The 23,059-nt window shown below is 52.6% G+C and overlaps 1 protein-coding gene and 1 long non-coding RNA gene across 6 annotated transcripts in view; one reads left to right on the top strand and one right to left on the bottom strand.

Annotated features, from left to right (window-relative positions):
• LOC148777096 (uncharacterized) overlaps positions 1 to 9,056 on the bottom strand; it is a 73,629-nt gene extending 64,573 nt beyond the window's left edge. For all 3 annotated transcript variants that reach the window (XR_016038051.1, XR_016038052.1, XR_016038053.1), the window contains exon 1: positions 8,752 to 9,056. This is a non-coding gene — a long non-coding RNA (uncharacterized LOC148777096). The remainder of the gene's footprint in view (positions 1 to 8,751) is intronic.
• Positions 9,057 to 9,137: 81 nt separating this feature from the next.
• N4BP3 (NEDD4 binding protein 3) lies at positions 9,138 to 21,345 on the top strand. Of its 3 annotated transcripts, none has more exons than XM_055428958.2 (5): positions 9,138 to 9,370; positions 14,849 to 15,196; positions 15,412 to 15,939; positions 16,385 to 16,639; positions 16,765 to 21,345. In XM_055428958.2, exons 2-5 carry the CDS (start codon positions 14,876 to 14,878, stop codon positions 17,290 to 17,292), a joined length of 1,632 nt encoding a protein of 543 aa, XP_055284933.2. In that variant the 5' UTR covers positions 9,138 to 9,370; positions 14,849 to 14,875; the 3' UTR covers positions 17,293 to 21,345. The 3 variants fall into 3 exon arrangements, with proteins under 3 accessions (XP_055284933.2, XP_055284932.2, XP_088694873.1); XM_055428957.2 differs by having other exon boundaries at positions 9,139 to 9,370; positions 14,846 to 15,196; positions 16,765 to 21,344; XM_088838747.1 differs by lacking the exon at positions 9,138 to 9,370 and adding an exon at positions 12,057 to 14,656 and having other exon boundaries at positions 14,846 to 15,196.
• The last annotated feature ends 1,714 nt before the right edge of the window (positions 21,346 to 23,059 follow it).

Raw genomic sequence — 23,059 nt, 5'->3', positions numbered from 1 at the left:
GGAGAAAAGTGATGAGGGCAGAGGTGGCAGCCAGAGAGAAAGCAAAAACCCCATCTCCATGGGTGGCTCCAGGGTTTCACTTGCAAGTAGCATGGATGCATGTACCACCCAGCCCAGAGAAACTGACCCAAGACAACATGAGTGCGTGCTAGGTGGGGGTCCAGTCACCTCAAGATAGACTTTGTGGCAAGCATTTTGACCTTCTGATAACTTTCCCCATAAGGAGTAGGAAAAGGACAAACTGACATTTACAGATGCCTATTATTTGCCAGATACGGTGGTGGGCACATACTTCACAGATGATACTTCATTTAATCCTCCCAGCCAAATAATGATCCCCTTTTTGAGATAAGAAAACCAAGATGTAGAGAAAGAAATGAAATTGTCCAAGGCCAGCCAATTCGGGAAGCGGGTGCATCCAGGGAGCTTCTTTCCATTCCCCTGGCCCCAGGCCCTCAGTGCCTCGCCCCTTGGCATCTGGGCACTGTGTGGCTCCTGAGTCAACTCCACAGGGATGCCAAATCTGGGGCAGGTGCCCAGGCAAGGGTGTCTGCCTGGTGAGCCCAGGAGGGTGAGCAAAGTTCACTGCCTTCAACCCCCACCCCTGCCCAGTGTGGCCTCTCCCATGCTGTTCAGGTAAGCATGTGGAGGGGGACAGAGGCCTGGTTTCTGCTCAGCTCTCCCTTTTTTTTTTTTGTTTCATTCACTGAGGCTGCTGGCATTTATTGTTTATTATTAAAACCACATCAACTCTATGATACACAGATTTGACTAAATGTGGTGGTTGTGTCTGAGAATGTGAAAATCCATGGAATGTATAGGAGAAAGAAGATGGAAAAGCAAACACAATGAGTAGAATATTTTACAAAACCGAAGGTGACCCCAGTTAGGTTAAAATAAAGAAGAACATCAAATTAACAAAGAATTTCACTTTTGTGCTGTATTTCAAGGATATTTTCAACTTTCAAATTTAACTTGTTTTTGAAATATAGCTTTACTGAAATATAATTCACATCCATTTAATTAATTCATTTAAATATATAATTTAGTGATTTCTAGTGGTGTTGACACCTCAATCAATTTTAGAATATTTTCATCATCAAAAAAAGAAACCTCATGACTATTAGCAGTAAGTCCCCATTTCTCCCAAATCCCCAGCCCTAGGAAACCATTAATTAACTTTCTATTGATTTGCCTATTCTAGACATTTTATATAAATGGAATCATATAATATTTGGCCTTTTGAGACTGGTCTCTTTCACTCGGCATAGTGGTTTTTAAAATTTATTCATGTTGTAATAGGTATCAGTACTTCATTCCTTTTTACAGTCAAATAATATGTATAGCTATAAATTTCCCTCTAAGTGCTGTTTTAGCTGCATCCATTAAACTTTTGTCATTTTAATTCATCTCAGTGTATATTCTGATATCCTTTGTGATTCTTCTTTGACCCACTGATTATGTAGAAGTGTACTGCTTAATTTGCACATATTTGTGAATTTCCCAAATTAATTTTGTTGTTGACATCTAATTTCATTCCATTGCCAGAGAACATAACTTGCATGATTTCAGTCCTTTTAAACTTATTGAGGCTTGTCATATGGCCTAGCACATGGTCTATCCTGGTGCACTTGAGAAAAAGACACCTTCTGCTGCTGTTGGAGGGAATGTAGGTTTGGAATGCTTGGGTTATAGTACTGTTCAAGTCTTATATTTCCTTATTATCTTCTCACTAGCTGTTTTATCCACTATGGAAAGTGGGGTATTGAAATCTCCGACTATTGCTCGACTTTCTATTTCTCAGTTCAATTATATGCATTTTTGCTTCATGTAATTTGGGGCTATATTATTATATTCTCTAATTTTAAAGAATCGGTATCCTCAGGTTTGCCAACATATCCTTGTCTAAATTATTTTATAATTTTATTTATTTATTTTTATTTCTGACCCTGCTGGGTCTTCGTTGCTACATGGGGTCTTCTCCAGTTGTGGGGAGCAGGGGCCCCTCCAGCTGTGGTGCACAGCGTTCTCACTGCAGTGTCTTCTTCTGTTGTGGAGCACGGTCTCTAGAACATGTGGGCTTCGGTAGTTGTGGTACGTGTGCCCAGTAGTTGCAGTTCCTGGGCGCTGCAGCACAGGCTCAATAGTTGTGGTGCACGAGCTTTGTTGCTCTGCAGAACGTGGGATCTCCCTGGATCAGGGATCAAACCCATGTCTCCTGCACTGGCAGGTGAATTCTTTACCACTGAGCCACCGGGGAAGCCCTCCATGTCTAAATTTTTATGAGGTGATTTTCAGGAAGCTTTATATGAGAAACTGAGATAACTATTTTTAAGAATCCATACCTAGGGACTTCCCTGGTGATCCAGGGGCTAAGACGCTACACTCCCAAAACAAGGGGGCCGGGTTTGATCCCTGGTCAGGGAACTAGATCTCGCATGCCACAACAGAGACCTAGCACAGCCAAGTATTAAATACATAATAAAATCACATTTGACCTTTAAACAATAGCCAAAATTAAGTTTATTTGCCTTTTTATAATACAAATATAACAGAAACAGGCCATTACTTTATAGAGAGTGTTAGTCACTCAGTCCTATCTGATTCTTTGTGATCCCATGGATTGTAGCCCGCCAGGCTCCTCTGTCCATGAAATTCTCCAGGCAAGAATACTGGAATGGTTTGTCATTTCCTTCTCCAGGGAATTTTCCTGACCCAGGGATCGAACCTGGGTCTCCCTCATTGCAGGCAGATTCTTTACCATCTGAGTCACCAAGGAATGAAAGCTTTATACAGTGAATATACTATTACTAATATTAATTCTAATGTATTTAAAAGGAAAATATTTTAACTATTTTTCAGTTTCCAAAAACCATTAGATATTATAGAAATTAAGTATATTAATCTATGAGGAACTGCTATAGTAATTATAATTCATCCTTATTTACTTTTTAGAGTAGATAATACCCCAAGGTGTATTTTCTTGGATATCATTGTATTATCCTGTATTTCATTCACTTGGAATGAAATAACACTTTGCCAGCCCACCTTCTTAAAGGCCTCAGAAAGGTAGATCAGAGGTTAAAGGCCAAGGAGAAAGAGGTAAGATTAAGAGGCAGCCTGCATGGAGGGAAGGAGAATAGTTAGATGGCTAGACTTCCAGCTTTCATGTCCAGCTCTCAGGAACTAGCTCTGAAACATATTTTGGGGGATTAAGTCATGTGCCTTGTCTGGACCTTAGTTTTTCCATCAGAGGTGGCTGGACTGAGGTCACCCAAAGGGTTCAGTGTTATGCTGTCTGGTTAATGCCCTAAGGGAAGAAGGCCTTCTTCAATGAACAATGCAAAGAAGTAGAGGAAAACAATAGAATGGGAAAGACTAGAGATCTCTTCAAGAAAATTGGAGAGATGAAGGGAACATTTCATGCAAGGATGGGCACGATAAAGGACAGAAATGGTAAAGATCTAACAGTGGTAGAAGAGGTGGCAAGAATACACAGAAAAACTATATAAAAAAGGTCTTAATGTCCAGGATGGTGTGGTCACTCACCTAGAGCCTGACATCATGGAGTATGAAGTCAAGTGGGTCTTAGAAAGCACTACTACAAGCAAAGCTAGTGGAAGTGATGGAATTCCAGGTGAGTTATTTAAAATCCTAAAAGATGATGCTGTTAAAGTGCTGTACTCAATACATCAGAAAATTTGGAAAACTCAGCAGTGGCCACAGAACTGGAAAATGTCGGTTTTAATTCCAATCCCAAAGAAGGGTAGTACCAAAGAATGTCGAAACTACTAGACAATTGTGCTCATTTCCCACATTAGTAAGGTTATGCTCAAAATCCTTCAAGCTAGACTTCAGTAGTACGTGAACCAAGAACTTCCAGATGTACAAGCTGGGTTTAGAAAAGACAGAGGAACCAAAGACCTCAAATTGCCAACATCCATTAGCTCATAGAAAAAGCAAGGTAATTCCCCCCGCAAAATCCTCTTCTGCTTCATTAACTATATGAAAGCCTTTCACTGTGTGGATCATAACAAACTGGAAAATTCTTAAAGAGATGGGAATACCAGACCACCTTACTTGTCTCCTGAGAAACCTGTATGCAGGTCAAGAAGTAACAGTTAGGACTGGACATGGGAAAACTGACTGGTTCAAAATGGGGAAAGGAGTATGACAAGATTGTATATTGTCACCCTGCTTATTTAACTTCTATGCAGAGTACATCACACAAAATGCCAAGCTGGGTGAATCAAGCTGGAATCAAGACTGCTGGGAGAAAAAGAACAAGAAAAGATTGCTGGGAAAACTATCAACTACCTCAGATATGAAGATAATACCACTTTAACGGCAAAAAGTGAAGAGGAACTAAAGAGCCTCTTGATGAGCGTGAAAGAGAGTGAAAAAGCTGGCTTGAAACTCAACATTCAAAAACTAAGATTATGGCATCTGGTCCCATCATTTCATGGCAAATAGAAGGGGAAAACGTAGAAGCAGTGACAGATTTCATTTTCTTGGGCTTCAAAATCACTGAGGATGGTGACTGCAGCCATGAAATTAAAAGATGTTTGCTCCTTGGAAGGAAAGCTATGGCAAACCTCGACAGCATATTAAAAAGCAAAGACATCATTTTGCCAACAAAAGTCCATATAGTCAATGCTATGGTTTTCCTAGTAGTCATGTACAGATGTGAGAGTTGGACTGAGCACCAAAGAACTGATGCTTTAGAACTGTAGTGCTGGAGAAGTCTCTTGGGAGTCCCTTGGACTGCAATGAGATCAAACCAGTCAATCCTAAAAGAAATCAACCCTGAATATTCATTGGAAGGACTGATGCTGAATCTGATGCCCCAATATTTTCGCCACCTGATGCTGAGAGCCATCTCACTGGAAAAGACCCTGATGCTGGGAAAGACTGAAGGCAAAAGGAGAAGAGAGGGGCAGTGGATGAGAAGGTTAGATAGCATCACCAATTCAACGGACATGAATTTGAGCAAACTCCAGGAGATAGTGAAGGACAGGGAAGCCTGGCGTGCTTCAGTCCGAAGGCTCGCAAAGAGTTGGACATGACTTAGCAACTGAACAACCATTAAGCTTCTGGATATGCATGGGAAGATGTGAGGGTGAATGGCTGTGGAGGAGAAGGAGGAGGCACTTTCTGGATTAGTGCTGAAGGCAGCTGGTCCCCTCAGCCTTGAACTCCCCATCCAGGTGACATGGACATCATCAAAGGGCTCCAAGAAGCCAGGCAGGCAGGAATATCTGCCAGGCCAGCTCCTCAGCTTCTGAGGGGAAGTGATGGGGTGCTCTTAGCAGTGCAGAGACCAGAGCCTGTGCAGGAGATCGGGACCAGTGGCCCGGTCCAGGCTAGAGGGGGCCACAGACCTGAGCTCTGTTTCTGTTCATGAAAACTCTGCTAGAGAGATGGACTCAGGCTGCTCTACTCCTGCCCCAACCCACTGCACTGTGCATTGTGGTGCCCAGCAGCCAAGGGGCTGCCAGCCTCCCACAACCAGCTGCTGTCTCTGGTTGCAGCCACTTTCTTGGTATTCCACTCAGCGGAGACTCTCTGGCCCCTCTCTCCTCCCTGTCCTGTTTTTGTATCTCTGGGTTCCAGAATATCATCTGATTTCTTTCCCTCCTCCTGGGATGTTCTAGGATATTGAACACCCTTCCCCTTCTACCTCCCTCTGGCTGGGAGAAAAACAGACTGGGGGGTAGGGGGGTGGTCAGAAGACTTTGGATAAGTCATTTACCACTGATCCCTTCCCTCTCCTCCTCACGGAATTTCTCGCCAAGACAAGTTAATTCTCTCAGAGCATCTCACGAACGTCCTTCCTCTCCCTCTTCACTTCCCTTTCCCTCCGTAGCCCTGTTTCTATTCCTTAACACTCCTCTGATCCATCCTGCCTTCCTCAGTCACCTCACAGGGCCTGTGTACTTTCCCTGAAGTCCAGCTGGTCCTCCCACTCCCCTCTCTCAACACCTCCGAGGGTCCCATCATCTGGCCTTTCTGAGCCTGCTCAAATGTGCCACCTGCACTCCGTCTCTCCCACCGACCTTTCCTACCCCAGGGATCTGGGTTCACTGGTAAGGTGAAGGCTCAGCCTTCACCGACCATGCGCTGCTTTCTCCAGCCACAGGCTCTCGTTCCATCATAAGCACCCTCCTCTATGGAAATGCCTTCCACCCTTCAAGTACCACCTCAAAAGCCACTTCCCAATGAGGCCTTCTTCCAGGTCCCCCAAAGGTAAAGCGCATACTTGTGCTACAGCTTCATATGTAACCCTATCAGACTAGGGGCTCCCCAAGAGCTGATACCCCCAAATACTTATTAATGAGTTTTGTTAATTAGACAACTCCTCTGAATTCTAGCACTTCCATTGTTAGAACACTGGTAAAGACAGCATAGAAGACAGGGGTTGCAAACTGGTGGCCTGTGGGCCAAATCTGATTCAAGGGTAACGTGATGTCTTTTTGTTTGCTTGTTTAATTATTTATTTATTTTTGGCTGCACTGGGTCTTCGTTGCTTTGTGCGGGCTTTCTTTAATTGTGGGGAGCGGGGGCTACTCTCTAGCTGTGGTGGGCTGGCCTCTCATTACGGTGGCTTTTCTCGCTGCAGAACACAGGCTCTTGCAGCACGTGGGCTCAGTAGTTTTAATGCGTGGACTCTAGAGCACAGACTCAGTAGTTGCAGTATGGGGGGTTAGCTGCTCCGTGGCACGTGGAATCTTTCCAGACCAGGGATCGAATTCATATCCCCTGCGTTGGCAGGCAGATTCTTATCCACTGTGCCACCAGGGAAGTCCTGATGTCTCTCTTTTTTTAAATTGAGGTAAAATTCACATCATATAAAACAAACCATTTTAAACTGTGCAACCACCATTTCTATGTGGTTCCGAAACATTTTCCTCATCGCAAAAGGAAACCCCACATCCATTGTCGATTAAAAAATATAGTCATAGCCTGAAAGTGGAAAGTTGTTTTATTTGGTGGGAATGTTTAGGACTTCAAGCCCAGAGGACGGCATCTCAAGTAACCTCGAAAGAACTGTTCTGAGGAGGCAGGGGAAGGAATCAGGTTATACAGAAGTTTGCAATAAAGGGAGCAGGTAGCCTGAACATCACCAGGGAAGGGGGAGCCTGGTGGGCTGCCGTCTATGGGGTCACACAGAGTCAGACACGACTGAAGCGACTTAGTAGCAGCAAGGAAAACTAGATATCTCAAAGAATCTAGCCCTTTTCTATGTACAGGAAGATGCAAGCTCTGGGCTCACTGAAATCTCTCCTTTCATACACAGCTATCTGGGGTCAGCATCCTGCTTCTTGGTTTTCTTTTACATCCTTAGTTCCTTGTTCACTTCTGGGAGTGACACAGGGAATGATGGCAGCTGACAGCTGCTGGATTGCAGGCATTGTTCTCCCTTTCGGGCCCCTCCGAGCTCAGATATTCACTTTTGGAGGCCTTGAAATCGCTGACATCCTTATTTACTGATATGGCAGGAATCAGTCCATTTTACACCATCGAACAGTCACTCTTCATTCTTCCCTCCCCACAGCATCTAGACCTAATCTGCCTTCTGCTGGATTTATCTGCTTCATATAAGTGGAATCATACCGCATACAGTCTTTAGTGTCTGGCTCAGTAAAACTGGCAGATCATCTAAATTGTCCTTTTATGGTTGAATAATATTCCATCTATGGGCATACCGCATTTTGTGTGTCCATTTATCTGTCGATGGACAATTGGGTTGTTTCCACCTTTGGGCTATTGTGATTAGTCTTGCTACAAACATCTGTGCACTAGTGTCTGTATGAATTCCTGTTTTCAATTCTTCAGAGTATATATCTAGGAGCGGAATTGCTGGATCATCCCTCACTATATATTTATAACCTTTTTTGGAAGACGTGGTGTTTGCATATTTGAATCTGAATGCCTCTAGGTGTCCATCTCTGTCTCAGTTTCCATCTGTTCTATTGTCTTACACCTGCCAGTCTGACTCACACTATTTGCCTGGCCCCTGAAGACATCTGCAGACGGTGACTGCAGCCATGAAATTAAAAGATGTTTGCTCCTTGGAAGAAAAGCTATGATCAATCTAGACAGCATATTAAAAAGCAGAGATATTACTTTGCCAACAAAGCTCTGTCTCGTTAAACCTATGGTTTTTTCAGCAGTCATGTATGGATGTGAGAGTGGGGCTATAAAGAAAGCTCAGCTGCGAAGAACTGATGCTTCTAAGCTGTGTTATTAGAAAAGACTCCTGAGAGTCCCTTGGACTGCAAGGAGATCCAACCAGTCTATCCTAAAGGAAATTAGTCCTGAATATTCATTGGAAGGACGGATGCTGAAGCTTAAATTCCCAATACTTTGGCCACCAGATGAGAAGAATTGACTCACTAGAAACGACCCTGATGCTCGGAAAGATTGAAGTGGGAGGAGAAAGGGACGACAGAGGATGAGATGGTTGGATGGACATGAGTTTGAGTAAGCTCTGGGAGTTGGTGATGGACAGGGAAGCCTGGCGTGCTGCAATCCATGGGGTCACAAAGAGTCCGACACGACTGAGCGATTGAACTGAACTGAACTGAAGACATCTGAATTTGAGCCCCTTATAAGTCTTTGGCACCAAAAAAACCCCACAAAAACATAGCGCCCAATTCAACTGCTAAGGAGCCCAAGATCTTGGGCAAATCTCTCCACACTCTCGGAGTACTATTTTGCTCAGCCTCGCCAGGGAGTAATGCTGCTTACCTAAGGGGAGGCGGCAAGAATCAGGGAGATGATGGACGGAATGCGCCTCTTCGGAAGCTGTCGGGTTCTGGAAACCGAGACGGACGGGCTAGGATGGAAGAGGAGGAGGCGGCGGAGGAGCGGGGCAGGCTGGACGCCCTCTGGGAGCATAGGCCGCACTTCGGGTCCGAGCCGGCGTGCCCGGGCGTCCGCGGCACAGAGCGCAACCGGCAGGGGGCTCGGGCGCCACCGCCTCGCGACGCCTCGGCGGGCTGGGCCGGGCTGGAGTCGCGAGCCCGGGCGGGGCTCAGGTTGGCACGCGGTGGGCGGGGGATGGCCCCCGTCCCCGCCCCCCACATCCGGGGGCCCGGGCCGGGCTGTGGGTCGGCCGCGCACCGGTGAGTCAGGCCGGGTTTTCCCTCCGCCTTTGGGGCAGGCTAGCGAGCGCGGCCGAACGCGTCCCTCCCTCGCCAATCCGGCTCCGGAGCCCGCCCGCCGGCCCGCGTTTTCCCGGCGCCTGCCGCCTGGCCGCTCCAGCCTGGTTCGCAGTCTCGGCCGCAGCTGGCGCCCTGGAGGAAGGGTTCAAATCCGCGCGCAAGGGAGCTGCGGCGCGCGAGGGGTGCGGATGGGCGCCGGCATGGTGAGTAGGGCGCCCCGGGGGGCCCCGGGCTGGACTCGGGGGGTGGGGCTGGCCGCCGCCGAGGTCTAGCTTTCCCGGCGACCTTGGCCAAGCCCGCAGCCCTACGCGGGCGAGGTTCCCGTCTGAGAAGTGGGCAGGGGTGGCAAGGTGAGGTGTGCGCCCAGGTACCCTTTACTTCCAGACACCGAAACACCGAGGTGCGGTATTGGGGACCGTCCGCGGGCAGGGAAGCTGTGCTGAAAGGGTAGGCGACAGGTTACTCTCTCCGTAACCCATGCAAAACGCGCTTTCCTTGGAGGAGTTCCTGGGACCCCTGAACCGCCACTGGGGTGGGGCAGGTGCCCTTGGCGCGGGAGTCTGACCTCGGCTTCCGCGCCCACAGCCCATCCGTTCGGGGTAAGTCTTAGAGAGAAGCCTGGGAGAGACATCCCCTCCCAACCCTCAGGTAGCTTGGGGACTCCCCAGTTCTGGGGGAGCCCTTGCCTCTGCCACATCCTTCCCCGAGGAAATTCCATGGAGATGCCAACCTCCACCTTCGCCAAGAGACGGCTTCCTGCCCTCTCCTGCCCTCTCCGGGATACCCCTTCCTGCAATATATGAGCCCTGTATGAGCGGCAGCTGCCAGCTTGCTGTCAGGGGTCCCGTGAAGAGCGGACGCTCCCAGATCCTGAGCACCATCCCAGTCAGGCCACAACCTTCGGCCAAAGTGAGGGCCTGTCTGGAGCCGGGCGGAAATCGGGGCCGTGACTGCGTCCGGAAAAAAGGACCGGGACCTGTCATCTCCGACGCGGCAATCTACCCCCCACCGCCTCCCCAGCTCCTCCCCTGCCTCCTCGAGCAGACCGGTCTCTCCTGGCTTGCACCGGGGGCTCAGCCTGTCCCGCGGCTGTGGTGCTCTCTCCCTGGCCGGCCCAGGGAAGGAGAGAGGCAGGAGGCCGTCCTGGAACCGGTGATCTGCCTCCTCCCAGAGCCCTCCTGGGCAGGGCTCCTCTCCTGCCGACTGGCTGTGTGTGGGTGTGTATGTGCCAGACTGAATGAGAGCGGCCAGTCTGCCCACTGCCACCGCCTATGGAACTAGAGCTTCCAGGGCTCACAGTGCCCATGCAGCGGTGCTTCCACTATTTCTACCTGACCCAGGGGCAGGCAGTGGGCATTCCAGGCTGAGGGGACTGGGATCTAAACCAACCTGGTTGCAGGTACCCTTGGGAGAAGCAGGTGTGGGGAGCTGAGCAGACATAATCCACAGCAGTGTGTGAGCCCAGGGAGGGCAGCTGGTAACCCCTGGCTGGGACAGCCTGGGGCAGAAGAGAGGGCCTTGCCTGGGGAGTTGGGATTGCTGGTCATGTGGAATCTTGGGCAGCTCACTTCTTTTTGGACCTCAGTTTACCTAGCTGTAGGATGGGATAAGGGTAACTACTGTCTTGCCTGCATCCATGAAGCTGTCGCGGAGATCAGATGATGAAATGAAAGGGCTGATAAAAAACTTAGAGCGCAAGTGACTTAGTGATACTAAGAATCACTCCAGCAGGACTCTGCCTCTTCATGAGTTGAAATGGGGCTACGGAATGCCAGCCTCTCTGTCTCCTCCCTGGGCCCCTCTTACCCACTACTCCCTCTTTTGGAGCTGGGACATTCCAGTCCCATTCCTCAGGGGCAGCTGCAGTCACTCCCCTCAGCAAAGCTGATCCTCCAGCAGGTGGTGGGACCCTCCCTGGGGCCAGGGCTCACGAGGGTCTAAAGGCAGTCAAAACTGGACTGGGAGCTACCTACCCAAGTGCTTTGGGTGCCCTCCAGAGGAGATGCACAGTGGGGTCAGGGCAGGCTTCTAAATGTAGAGAGCCTATGGACTTTTTCCTGTGCAGCTGAACCTGACCTCAAGCACCTTATTTTACCTCCTGGGCCTCAGTTTTCTCCTCGGAAGTGGAGGATGACACTCTTCCTCTCCCGTGTGTGTTGTGAGCATGTGCCAGGCCCAGCATCAGACTGACCCAACGAGGCACCCACTAAAGGACACCAGGATGCCTCCCTGAGTGTCCTGTCTTTTTCTGCTTCATGGCCAGGGCCATATCCCATTCTCCGGTCTCCACCAAGAGTTGGTCCAGAGAGATGCTCCCAGTGTCCAGGCTGTCTGATCTTGCAGTGGGTGGAGGAGAAGGTGGAAGCAGGAGTAAAGGGACCCTGTTGGGACCAACTAGGACCTGTGCAGAATAGGGCCTCCGTGACCAGCTGAAAGCTTGCTGGCAGAGCAGTGGGGTGGTGGCGGCGAGGTTCTGCTCTGTGCAGAGCTCTGGGCCCCAGGCACGTCATGAGTTCTGGGTAGAGAAGCTCAGGCACTTGGAGGAGGAGGCCCTGTTTTCCCCAGTGGGGCTGCAAGGCACTTGCTGTCTTTCCCTGCCTCCTCCCCCACCGCATCCTCTCCTGCCTAGCTGCCCTGGGCCAGTCCCTGGGCTTCCAAGCAACGGGAAGGAATGTGTGTATTGGGGGATGTGGGGAAGGCAGGGGAGGTGGATGGAGTCTTTTAGAAAAAAGACTGTCCCCAGATTGAGACCTGGGCAGGGTAGAGCCTCCTGAAAGCCAGGGGCCTTGGCCCAAGGGGGAGGAGCTAATAATACAGCCTGAGAATTTATCTAGGAGGGGAAGAGAGAGGAGGGGGGAGGGTGGGGGCCTTAGATAAAGACAAAGGGAAGGGCTGTTGGTGCCCCTCCATGTAGCTCCAGAATTATTTCAAATTGCTCAACTCAAGTGTGAAGAAAAGCCGATCCCATGCCCTCCTTGACACACACACACACACACACACACACGTGCACACACATACACACACACTTGCCTACATATAGCAGCCTCGGGGCTAGGAAGGACAGCTGGGTATTTGTGTGTGGAAGGTGCTCAGTGCTCTGTGGATAACCTTGAGTGTGTGTGAGCCTCTCTGTGTACTCTCATGGAGAAGCTTCTGGGCCACTTCTGGCACCGACCGGACTGCAGTATGTGTGTGGTGTGCATGTTTCGGCCCATGACTACTTCTCCCCTGGACCTGAGATCCTTTGTGGGGGTTATGGGGTGTTGATTATTGCTCCCTGAGACAGGAAATGAGGCTCTGGCCAGGGGAACGTGAAGCAGTGTGTGTTTGGGATGAAGTGGGCGTGTTTAGCTCCCCCTGCCACCATTCCTGCCCCCAGGCTCTCACCAGGCTTGCAGCTCAGGAGCCCTTTCACCTCCCTGTCCCTGTGCTGGCTGTCAATGGCAATCCTATAGGAAGGCAGGGAAAGTAGTCTTTCCCATTTGGGGGAAACTGAGGCATGATCAAGGGAGGTGTCCCATGGAGAGATAATGTAAGGGTGGGCTGGAGACCCGATTCTCTGCTGTCTGCCTCCCCAGGAAGCAGTGACAGGAGTTCAGTGGGCTTGACTGTTGCTCGGTGGGCTTGACATGGTGAAGGGGTGTCAGAGTGGGAGGCAACATGCTTTGATTCCAACTCTTGGATTGTGGGTGACACTGTCGGTTCCCACTAGACATTTCGAGTCATTGTACTGTAATCATGGGCCAGCACCTCACTCTGACCAGCTCTGTGACCTTGGGCAGGCCACTTCACCTTTTGGAGCCCCACTGCCCTTACCTAAAAAACACAGACCGTTAACCACATGCCAGGACTCTGTGAGACCTACGCAGGGCCGTATCGCTGTGGGCGCCCGGCACCTGTCATCCCTTATCTCGATGACCCCCCTCACCTTGTGTGGCTTGTGGCACCCCAGAGAGGTTGAGGTGTCTGGGACTGGAAAGGGAAGCTTGGGAAGGTTTCTTTTGCCCAAGGAAAGGTTGAGGACCGCAGGGTGTAGGGGCAGGGCCGTGCCTTCTACCCCTCTCCCTCCCTCTTTGTGGAGAGCTTTGTCTTCTACAAACACAAAACCTGGAAATGGTTGAGGAAGATGGAACCTCCTAACCATTGTTTGGGACGGGAGTCTGTGTCCCGGAAGCATATTGGATTGGGGCAGTTGGGGCGGGGCACGTCGGACTTGTAGCTGCATTGTGCCTGCTGGGTGTCTGTTCAGGAATGGGAATAGCTGGGTAGGAGGCAGAGAAGGGGGCTTCTCTGGTAGCTCAGCTGGTAAAGAATCCACCTGCAATGCAGGAGACGCTGGTTCGATTCCTGGGTTGGGAAGATCCACTCCAGTATTCTTGGGCTTCCCTGGTGGCTCAGATGGTAAACAATCCGCCTGCAGTGCAGGAGATCCCACCCAGTACAATTCCTGGGTTGGGAAGATTCCCTGGAGGAGGGCATGGCAACCCACTCCAGTATTCTTGCCTGGACAATCCCCTTGGACAAAGGAGCCTGGCGGCTACAGTCCGTGGGGTCACAAAGAGCCGGACGTGACTGAGTGACTAAGCATAGCACACGGGCAGAGAAGGTGGCATTCGTTCATTTAGCAAGTCCTTTCTGAGCACTTACTGTGTGCCAAGGACTGGGATGGACACAGGAGATCCAGCGGGGCACTGGGGACAGGTCCTGCCTTCCAGAGTGGTCCCAGCACAGGTGGGAGGCAATCCATAACCCAGCACTCGGGCTCTTGCCGGTGGTGGTAGCGTGTCTCCCAGCTAAGCTCAGCTTCAGCTAGCCCGTGTTGACCTGGCCATGGGCCAGGCCCTGGACTGGGCATTTTATCCACTAATCTTAGCCAGTCCTCCCAGCATCCATGAGTGATGAGAGTTGACATGGTCATTGTCCAGATGAGGAAGCCAGGGCCCACACACTGATTGGTTCCACACATTGGCTCAGGATTGGGGCCCTGATGCCTGGCAGTGGGCTTTGAAGTGGCAGCACATTAGAGGGGCTGGCAGGGGCTCTGGCTGCCCCATCTCCCTGCCTCCCACCACTGCCCCAACATGAACACCTGTTCGGGAAACTGGGGCCATTGTTCCTGCCATCCTTCCTTCCCCTGGGCCTTTCCTGTTTGTATCCGTCCCGCTGGGGCCCCTAACCCCACCCATGCCAGGTGCTTCCCTTGGGAACACTCTGGCGCTCTGCAGGAAGAGGGGTTGAATGAGATTTTTTTCCCCCTCCCAAGGGAAGAAGAAAGATTGGAGCTTCTGAAGCCACTGGTCTTGGTTCCCTGTGCCCTCCGCCCACCCACCACTTTGGGTGCCTGGCAGGAGAATGAACAAAGTTAGAGTCAGAGATGGATTCTGCCAGCTCAGTCCTGGGAGGGGCCCCTATCCTACTGCTTCAGGTCCTGGTCCCACTGTGACCCCAGTCAGACACTGGCCCCTCGTCGGAACTAGGGCGCTAGACAGGTAGCCTTGGGACTTCTACTGCTTTCTCTAGGAGTCCTGTTCCGGATTCTCTCTGGAACCCACATCTGCCACTCCTGGGTGGGCTGGGGTTGGGGAGCTGACACAGAGAATAAGCACCTGCTTTTAGGGCATCTGGGGAGTTGGGCAGCAAGTGTGTACCTGCCCCTGATGGAGCCTCCCAACCCCTAGAAGCAGCCGCCTGTGCCCTGGTGAAACTTCATGGCCACAGCCCCAGGCCCTGCTGGCATTGCCATGGGCAGCGTGGGCAGCCTGTTGGAACGGCAGGACTTTTCCCCTGAAGAGCTCCGGGCAGCACTCGCAGGGTCTCGGGGCTCCCGCCAGCCCGATGGGCTCCTCCGGAAAGGCTTGGGCCAGCGCGAGCTCCTCAGCTACCTGCACCTTCCCAAGAAGGATGGCAAGACCACCAAGCGGGCCCCTCGGAATGAGCCTGCTGACTGTGCCACCCTCTACTACCGGGAACACCCTCGGGCTGGTGACTTCAGCAAGACCTCGCTGCCTGAACGGGGGCGTTTTGACAAGGTGTGCCTCGGCTCCTCCCCTCCCGACTGTGGCAGGGCGGGGAGGGGGGCCCTCCTTGAAGACCCTGAGACTGGGATAGGACGTGGAAGTCTTGCTGTGGGCTGGCCTGGTGACGTGTCCCCCTTGTTCTCAAAGAGGGTCCCCAGGGGCTTCGGGAGGGAGCAGCAGAGAGCAGTCAGCCCAGAGCCTCATCCCGGCCCTCTCTTTTCTGGCAGTGTCGAATTCGCCCATCAGTATTCAAGCCGGCCTCGGGCACCGGGAAAGGCTTCCTGTCCATGCAGAGCCTGGCGGCCCACAAGGGCCAGAAGCTGTGGCGCAGCAATGGCAGCCTGCACACGCTGGCCTGCCACCCGCCCCTGAGCCCTGGGCCCCGGGCCAGCCAGGCCCAGGCCCGTGCCCAGCTGCTGCATGCCCTCAGCCTGGACGAGGGCGGCCCCGAGCCCGAGCCCAGTCTGTCCGATTCCTCCAGCGGGGGCAGCTTTGGCCGCAGTCCCAGCACTGGCCCCGGCCCCTTCAGCTCCTCCCTGGGCCACATTAACCATCTTGGGGGCTCCCTGGACCGGGCCTCACGGGGTTCCAAGGAGGTTGGGCCACTGGCTCTGCTGAACTGCTTGCCCGAACCACCACCCCCCTACGAATTCTCCTGCCCCGCTGCTGAGGACATGGTGGCTGTGGTGCCGGACACCTGTGAGGAGCTCAAGAGGGGCCTGGGTGAGGAGGATGGCTCCAGTCCCTTCACACAGGTGAGAGCAGCTGTTGCCTTGGCCACCTGTTCTGTCCCCTGGCATTAGCGTACAGGGCAGACAGAGGGTCACCCGTCAGCTCTTCTGCAGGGCTTCGGGTATAGGAGGGTAAGGAAGAGAGAGATGAGTTTGCTTCTCTCCCCAAGCCCCACATGGTGGGGATGTCATGTCATCGGTGGTCCTTGCAGAAAGTTGTGAGGGAGGGAGACTCCCTGGGAGGGGCGCGTGCTGGGACACTTCACCTCCAGAGGACACATCCTGGGTTGGGGCCCATGTGTGCCCAAAGCATTGTACCCTGGACCCTGGGGTGTTGAGACAGAGGATATCAGAAGGAGCTGGAGCGTTGGAGCAGCGGGCCAGCCATGGGAGTGCAGGCAGTTGGTATCCAGGGGACAGGGCAGTGTGTGAATTTTGGGCCATGGCAAGTGCCATTTCCCCTGGGCAGGTGCTGGAAGAGCGCCAGCGGTTGTGGCTGTCTGAGTTGAAGCGCCTCTACCTGGAGCGACTGCATGAGGTGACCCAGAAGGCTGAGCGTAGTGAGCGCAACCTCCAGCTACAGTTGTTCATGGCCCAGCAGGAGCAGCGGCGCCTACGCAAGGAGCTGCGAGCACAGCAGGGCCTGGGCCCGGAGCCCCGGCCACCAGGCAGCCTCCCAGAGGCCGATCCTAGTGCCCGAGCAGAGGAGGAAGCCCGCTGGGAGGTGAGAGACCAGGCATTTACAGACTCCTGCCCCCACTGCTGTCGTGCCATCCTCTGCCTGCCCTCCAACCGGTCCCCCCCTTACCCTGCTTTGCTTGGCTCTTGCCCATCCCTGTCCCCCTTAAGGTGTGCCAGAAAACAGCAGAGATCAGCCTCCTGAAGCAGCAGCTGCGAGAAGCCCAGGCGGAACTGGCTCAGAAGCTAGCTGAGATCTTCAGCCTGAAGACACAACTTCGGGGCAGCCGGGCACAGGCCCAGGCCCAGGATGCAGAGCTGGTCCGGCTGCGAGAGGCCGTGCAGAGACTGCAGGAGCAGGCCCCTCGGGAGGAGGCCCCAGGCAGCTGTGAGACCGATGACTGCAAGAGCAGGGGGCTGTTGGGGGAGGTGGGAGGCGGTGAGGCCAGAGATGGAGCTGAGCAGCTGCGGGCCGAGCTCCTGCAGGAGCGGCTCCGAGGCCAGGAACAGGCGCTGCGCTTTGAGCAGGAGCGGCGGACGTGGCAGGAGGAAAAGGAGCGGGTGCTGCGCTACCAGCGGGAGATCCAGGGCGGCTACATGGATATGTATCGCCGCAACCAGGTGTTGGAACAGGAGCTGCGGGCGCTGCGGGAGCCCCCCGCGCCCTGGAGCCCTCGGCTTGAGTCCTCCAAGATCTGAGGCCCTCGGAGCAAGCTGACAGCAGAAGCACTGTCAGAAGATGGCTTGGACAAGCCCACCCTGAGATGGCCAGCTCCTTCCTTACATTGGTCTGGGGTGGAAGCTGCTGAGACCAGCCAGGGATGGAGAGGCTGGCCGAGAGGATGGATCCAGTGGGGCTGTGGGCTGGATGGGGTGCCAGTAGCAGGAGGAGCCAGGGCAAGGTCCCCTTGGCTGAGGAGCCTCCAGGCAAAGCCCAGCCCTGGAGTAGGTGTGGCCCAGGAAAGGAGGTTTGGAAGTGAAGAGCCCTGTGAAGTGAAAAGGGCCATTGTGAGGAGGGGAGGCTGGGATGGGAATTTTGGCCTCCCCAGAATAAAATCACATTTTCTATGAGGAATTACCAGGTGATAACGTCAGGCCTGTCCCTGGCCTGAGTGCAGAGGACTGTGGAGGGTCTGGGTTGGGGCTGTTGGCCTGGACTGTGGCTGCACCATGTCCATGATCGGCGGGCAGGGTGTGCCCTGCACCTCTGTGTGCAGCTGCTGGACAGGCATGTTGGGGAGTGGAGGAATCCTTGCCCTGGCACCACAAAGTTTCTTAGCTGCCATGTGAGCTGAAATTCCTTTCTTTAGCATCAGTGAGACTTTTAATAGGGAACAGTGCCAGGGAACCCAAGAAAACAAAGGGACGAGTCAACCAAGGCATTGCTAGAATATGCAATGTCCTCTTGGTAAACAGCCTGGGCTCCCGGGTCCCAGGCCCGGCTGCATGTGGGGCCAGCCTAAAACAGCTTCTGCTGGAGAGCCTTAAGCCTCCAGTAGGCTGCCCCTCCCAGAACTTGCCTCCCACCTTTCTCTCTGGCTTGTGTACCCCTCCCTCCATTGGGATGAGGGCCTGGAAAGATGCAGGAAACAAGGCAGAGAAAGTTCGATAAAGGGCTAGAACCGCAGCAGGGAATGTGGACATTTCCCCATAGGCATGGGGGACTATGGGGTATTCTTGAGCAGGAGTGTGAGGTGTGATCTGATTTGTATTCTGGAAAGTTCTGTCCTGGGAGGAAGCACCCCTGTGCCTGGCCTTGCACTGCCTGATCCTTGCTCTTAGCCAAGGCTTGCTGGTCCTTGGTCCCTAAAACCCACTTCCATCCTCTCTGGACCCTTGCTCCCTCCTGGTGGGTTACCTGGAGCACAGAACCAGTCAGGCTGTGCAAGTGGCATCTCCCTAGCCCTTGCTGTGAAGCGTGGTGTCCTTACAGATGCATTAGTGTATCTGTTGCCACACATGGAGCACTTCCTGTCTGCCTGGTGCTGCCTTAGGCTGTCAGGGTCTGGGGGCTCAGGGTTGAGTGAGATGTGCTTCCTGCTGCAGTGGAATCAATACACAGATGTCTCCCTCCCAGGCTGCCTGGTGGGGCAGGGGCCATCTCAGATCTCCGCAGACACCCCCAGTTTGCTCCCTATGGCCGTGCTCTGCTCCTTCCGTGGCCACACCCGGCAGCCCCCTCAGGTGGGCCCTGATGGTGGAGTGGTGTGCAGGGGTATGGACGCAGCTGTGGAGTGTAAGCCAGTGGGCCCCGCCTTTTTAGGGCGGAGAGTGGGGGGTGTGTGTTGTCTGCTGTGGGGATAATGTGTTTATGTCTGTGTGAGTGGCAGGTGTGTACAGTAGCGATGTGCTGTGGGTGGTGGGTGTGTCTAAGGGGGTGTGTTTGGGCCTCCTGGGTTGGAGGCTGGGTTGGGGCTCCTCCCTCTGTTCCATTCTCTCCCACCCTTCTCAGCCCCTTTTAGTCCTGGCCAGGCTTGACTAGAGCTTGGGGCCAGATCAGATCCCTGGGCCTTGCTGAGAGCTATCTGGGCTCACCCCTGAGCCAGGTCCTCTGCCTGGGAAGGGAAAGTAGGAACACCTGGGTTAGGCAGGCCTATTCTTCACAGGCCTTGATACCCATTTTACACACCCCACCCAATCGAGATTTCTGGGTCAATGTTTCCTCCAAAGGGCCCTCCAGAGCTCAGTGCTAGCCTGAAGCCTGGCTCACCCCATGGGCTGGAGCTGGTCAGGCTGGATACCCACGTGGTCCACAGTGGCTGGGGTCTGCTTTATGGTGTCGCAGCTCTGCAGAAGAGCTCCCCACCCAGCAATTAGGGAGCTGGGCCGGCCAGTACAGCCAGCAGGGAGTGGGTGGGCGGTACCAAAACTTGGCAGCTGTGCCAGAAACCAAGGCCAGGCCCAAATGTAGGGGGAGGGCACGAGAGCTGAAGCTGGGGCGTCTCAGAGGGAACCAGATCCTGTTAGCTCATTGCTGCCAGGAAAACCAGTTCCCTGTCCCCAAGCCGGCTGAGCAGCTCTGGGGCCAGCTGGTCACAGGTGCCACTGTAGTGGCTACACCTTGGGGCAGCCCCTCCATCCTGCCCCCAGTGGATCCCTCAGCACCCCAGCTGTCCTCTGACCCCCTCTGCAGCAGACTAGGCCCAAGAGCTGATTCTTTCCAGAACTGAGACTAGCTCCCTGCACTGATCTCCCTGCCTTTGCTCCCTCTTGTTCTCAACTCGATAGTTTGTGTCCTCCAGTGGCTCCTTGAGTCCCTTAGCCTATCACTTGAGGCTTCTGACAGTCTTGGCTCCAGGGTCACTGATGGTGGTACCCTTCCTAATCCCAACAGCTCTCTGGGCCCTCGTTCTCCAGGCAGACTCCCCCCTGACCATGATGCTCAGATTTTCCCTCCTTAGGGAAGCCATCCCTGAACTCACACCCTGTCCAGGCAATTCCTTGCTCCCTATGCCCGCAGCCCCTGTTTCTCTCCACCAGCTCTGTCTGTTCTGTTGGAATGGTCAGTTTGCCTCTGTTTTCCACTGGGCTGTGGACATGGCTGGAGCAGGGCCACATCTTCTGTTTTCATCCCCAGAGCCTGCTGTGGTTCCAGCCCAGAAAGCACTGGAGGGGCTTTGGAGTCAAGAGAGACCAGACCCCTTCCCTGACTGGCATGGGTTCAAGCTAGAGGTGGTAGGGGGAGGTGGCAAAGGCTCAAATGCCAAGCGTTCATTCACCTTTCGTGCCACCTGGTCCAACCAGGTCTGTGCCAAGCACCACCATTCACTGCACAGTGCTGTATTGAGTGCCTCCTTTGGGGAGGAAGCTGAGGTTGTCAAGGCCTTTGCCCCTGTGGTCCTTTGCAGAGGGTGAGGGAAGGAGAAAACAAACAGGTCCACAGTAGTGACTGGGCCAGAAAAGTGCCAATATTACAGAGGTGGGGCAACAAAGGCACCTGCACAGCGGTGAGCAAGTCAGCAGAGCACGCAGAAGGCAGAGGGAGTCCATCTAGGGGATCGGGAGGAGATTTCTTTGAGACTGGTTGGCTGTGGGTATTAGGGAAACTTTTCCCAAAGAGGGTATAGGCCCCACAGTGACAATTCAGATTGCAATAACCCACCATTCTAGTAGGTGGGGGCTTAGCTCTCTATATTGGATTCAGAAAAAAATAACGTGCTATTTCTTGTAGAAAAAACAAGAAATATGAAATAATGTAGCAAAAACAAAAAGTGAAATATGAGAGGTGAAGTTTGAATGCCATGGGAGTTCAGAGGAGAGCTGGCTCACTGGTCACTCCAGGTGGTGGGGTGGGGCGAGGGGACAAAGGTTGACCAAACTTTGGGCAGGCACTTCCACACTTTCTGACTGTGCCTTCCTGTGTGCTTCCTTGTACAGCCCAGTTCTAGCAAGAATCCTGCTAAGTTAGGTTAGCCAGAGTCTCCCATCTTCTATGTCTGAACACCCTCCATATTCTAATCTGGCTCCTCCACCTCCACCATCTCCCACACTGTGTCTGGTCACTCTGGCCTGTCTTCATTGAGAATTCTCTGCAGTCATTTAGCCAGTTCCCCCTGCCCCCTGAGGTTTCCTCTTAGTAATTTTTCATCCACTGACCTCCACCCTGCACCCTGGCTATGAAAGATACTTTTCCTTGTGTTTGGAATTGAGGCCTCTCTCTGACCCTTACATAAAATCCCATTCCAGTGGCCCCCACTGAATAAAGTCTTCTTTACCACTCTTTAACACACATCATGGCATCATGGCAATTTTTTTTTTTCTTTAACAGAGGCAAGCTTCCCTGAGGGGAGAAGTTGCTGCGGGTCGGGGTGGGGGGGGGTTAGGGGGGTGGGGATGGATATTTCCTATGGAGTAGGGTGGGATGAGGACATTCAGGATGGGCCTGGATTTCGGCATAGGGAAGTGTGGGGCAGGTCTGCAGAGGGTCTTGTCTAGAAAGGGATGAGAGAAGGCAAGACAGCTTGCAACCCGGCAAGCTGGTACAGAACTTCACGTCCTGTGACTGTGGGTGGATCCCTCAGGCAGCCAAGAGAAAGGGCGAGAAATGGGACCAACTTTGCGTGTGTGTGACCTGTGCAGTCACCAAGGCCTCACACTCAGAAGGGCCCTAGGCTTGGTGCAGTGCTTTACTGTCACTATCTGGAACTTACTGATATTTGAACCAGGGGCGTCACATTTTCATTTTGTTCTGGAGCCTGCAAATGACACAGCTGCTTTTGGCCTGAACCAAAGCTTTGCAAGGAAGGGCAGGGATAGTGAGAAACAGGAGACTGGTTGGGAGCCACCTGAAGGGTGGAAGGAAGAACAGGGCCTGAGCAGGCAACTTGAGCTCCATAGGCTGAGCCCTGATGCTCCCAGGTTCTGCAGAGAGCAGGCAGTGGCGGTCCCACCTGCTGTTGCCCCAAATCCCATCAGCTGTCAGGGGAGGGTTCATCTTTTTCTAGCCTGGCCTTCCTGGACACACTCTGGGAGGCATGGAAGACTGTTTTCAGGACAGAATTCCAAGGCTTGTTCTGTCAAGGACCAACCTTTCTTTCTTCCTAAAGATTTATCTGGTGTGCTTTTTGTGGAGTGGTCTCCCTGCCCCCTGCCATTTTAAAAGTATAATTTACAGAGAGAAAAATTCAATGTTTTGACAATACAGAGAATTGTACAACCAGCCCTAAGCCAGGATACAATATGGTTTCATCATCCTCCCAAATCCCGCCCCCGCCCCCCTCCCGGGTCCCTCTACCCTTCTGCCCCACCCTTAGGCAACCAGCGATGTGCTTTCTCAATAACCTTGTGTTTTTCTTTTTGTGAGCAGTGTTTAATCCCGATTTCAAAGTAGTGAGTAAAACAATATGCAAGGGTGAGTGCATGCTCAGTCTCTTCAAGCTCTTTATGACCCCGCCAGTCTCCTCTGTCTCGGGGATTCTCCAGGCAAGAATACTGGAGTGGGTTGCCACCTCCTCCTCCAGGGGATCTTCCTGACCAGGGATAAAACCCGCATTTCCTGTGTCTCTTGCATCGCGGGCGGATTCTTTACCCACTGAGCCACCTGGGAAGCCCAAAACAATATGACATTGGTGTAAAAATAAAACTATACCTCAGTGGAAAGAATGAAGAACTAGAAACAGATTTCATTTTGAAGAAAAATCTTGGCATTATGGTAATGGGCTTCCAAAATGAGAAGGGAAGGCAGTTCTGGGATAACTAGACAGAAGTGTGTGGAAAAATAAGTCATACTTTGCACCATCCCCTGCAAAATAAAATGGAATTACATTTAAAAAATAAAATCTTAGGAAACCAGCGAAAGGTGAAACAGACTGTCAATGAGTTAGTGGATAACAGCTAAGTTTTTCTGCTTTGAAGCAGCCACGCTTCAATGAAACAAAATAAAATCACACAGTCCCAACGAGGAAAGATTGACCAAATTAGCTAGGTAAGAAAACACGTTGCGCCCTGAAAAGTGACAAAACGATCA

Source organism: Moschus berezovskii, chromosome 8, assembly GCF_049115385.1.
Source record: "Moschus berezovskii isolate FMDL1 chromosome 8, NW_MosBer_1.0, whole genome shotgun sequence".
NCBI classification, from domain to species: Eukaryota; Metazoa; Chordata; class Mammalia; order Artiodactyla; family Moschidae; genus Moschus; species Moschus berezovskii.
Note: the sequence above shows the minus strand (reverse complement) of the source record. Positions and strands in the feature narration are given on the sequence as shown.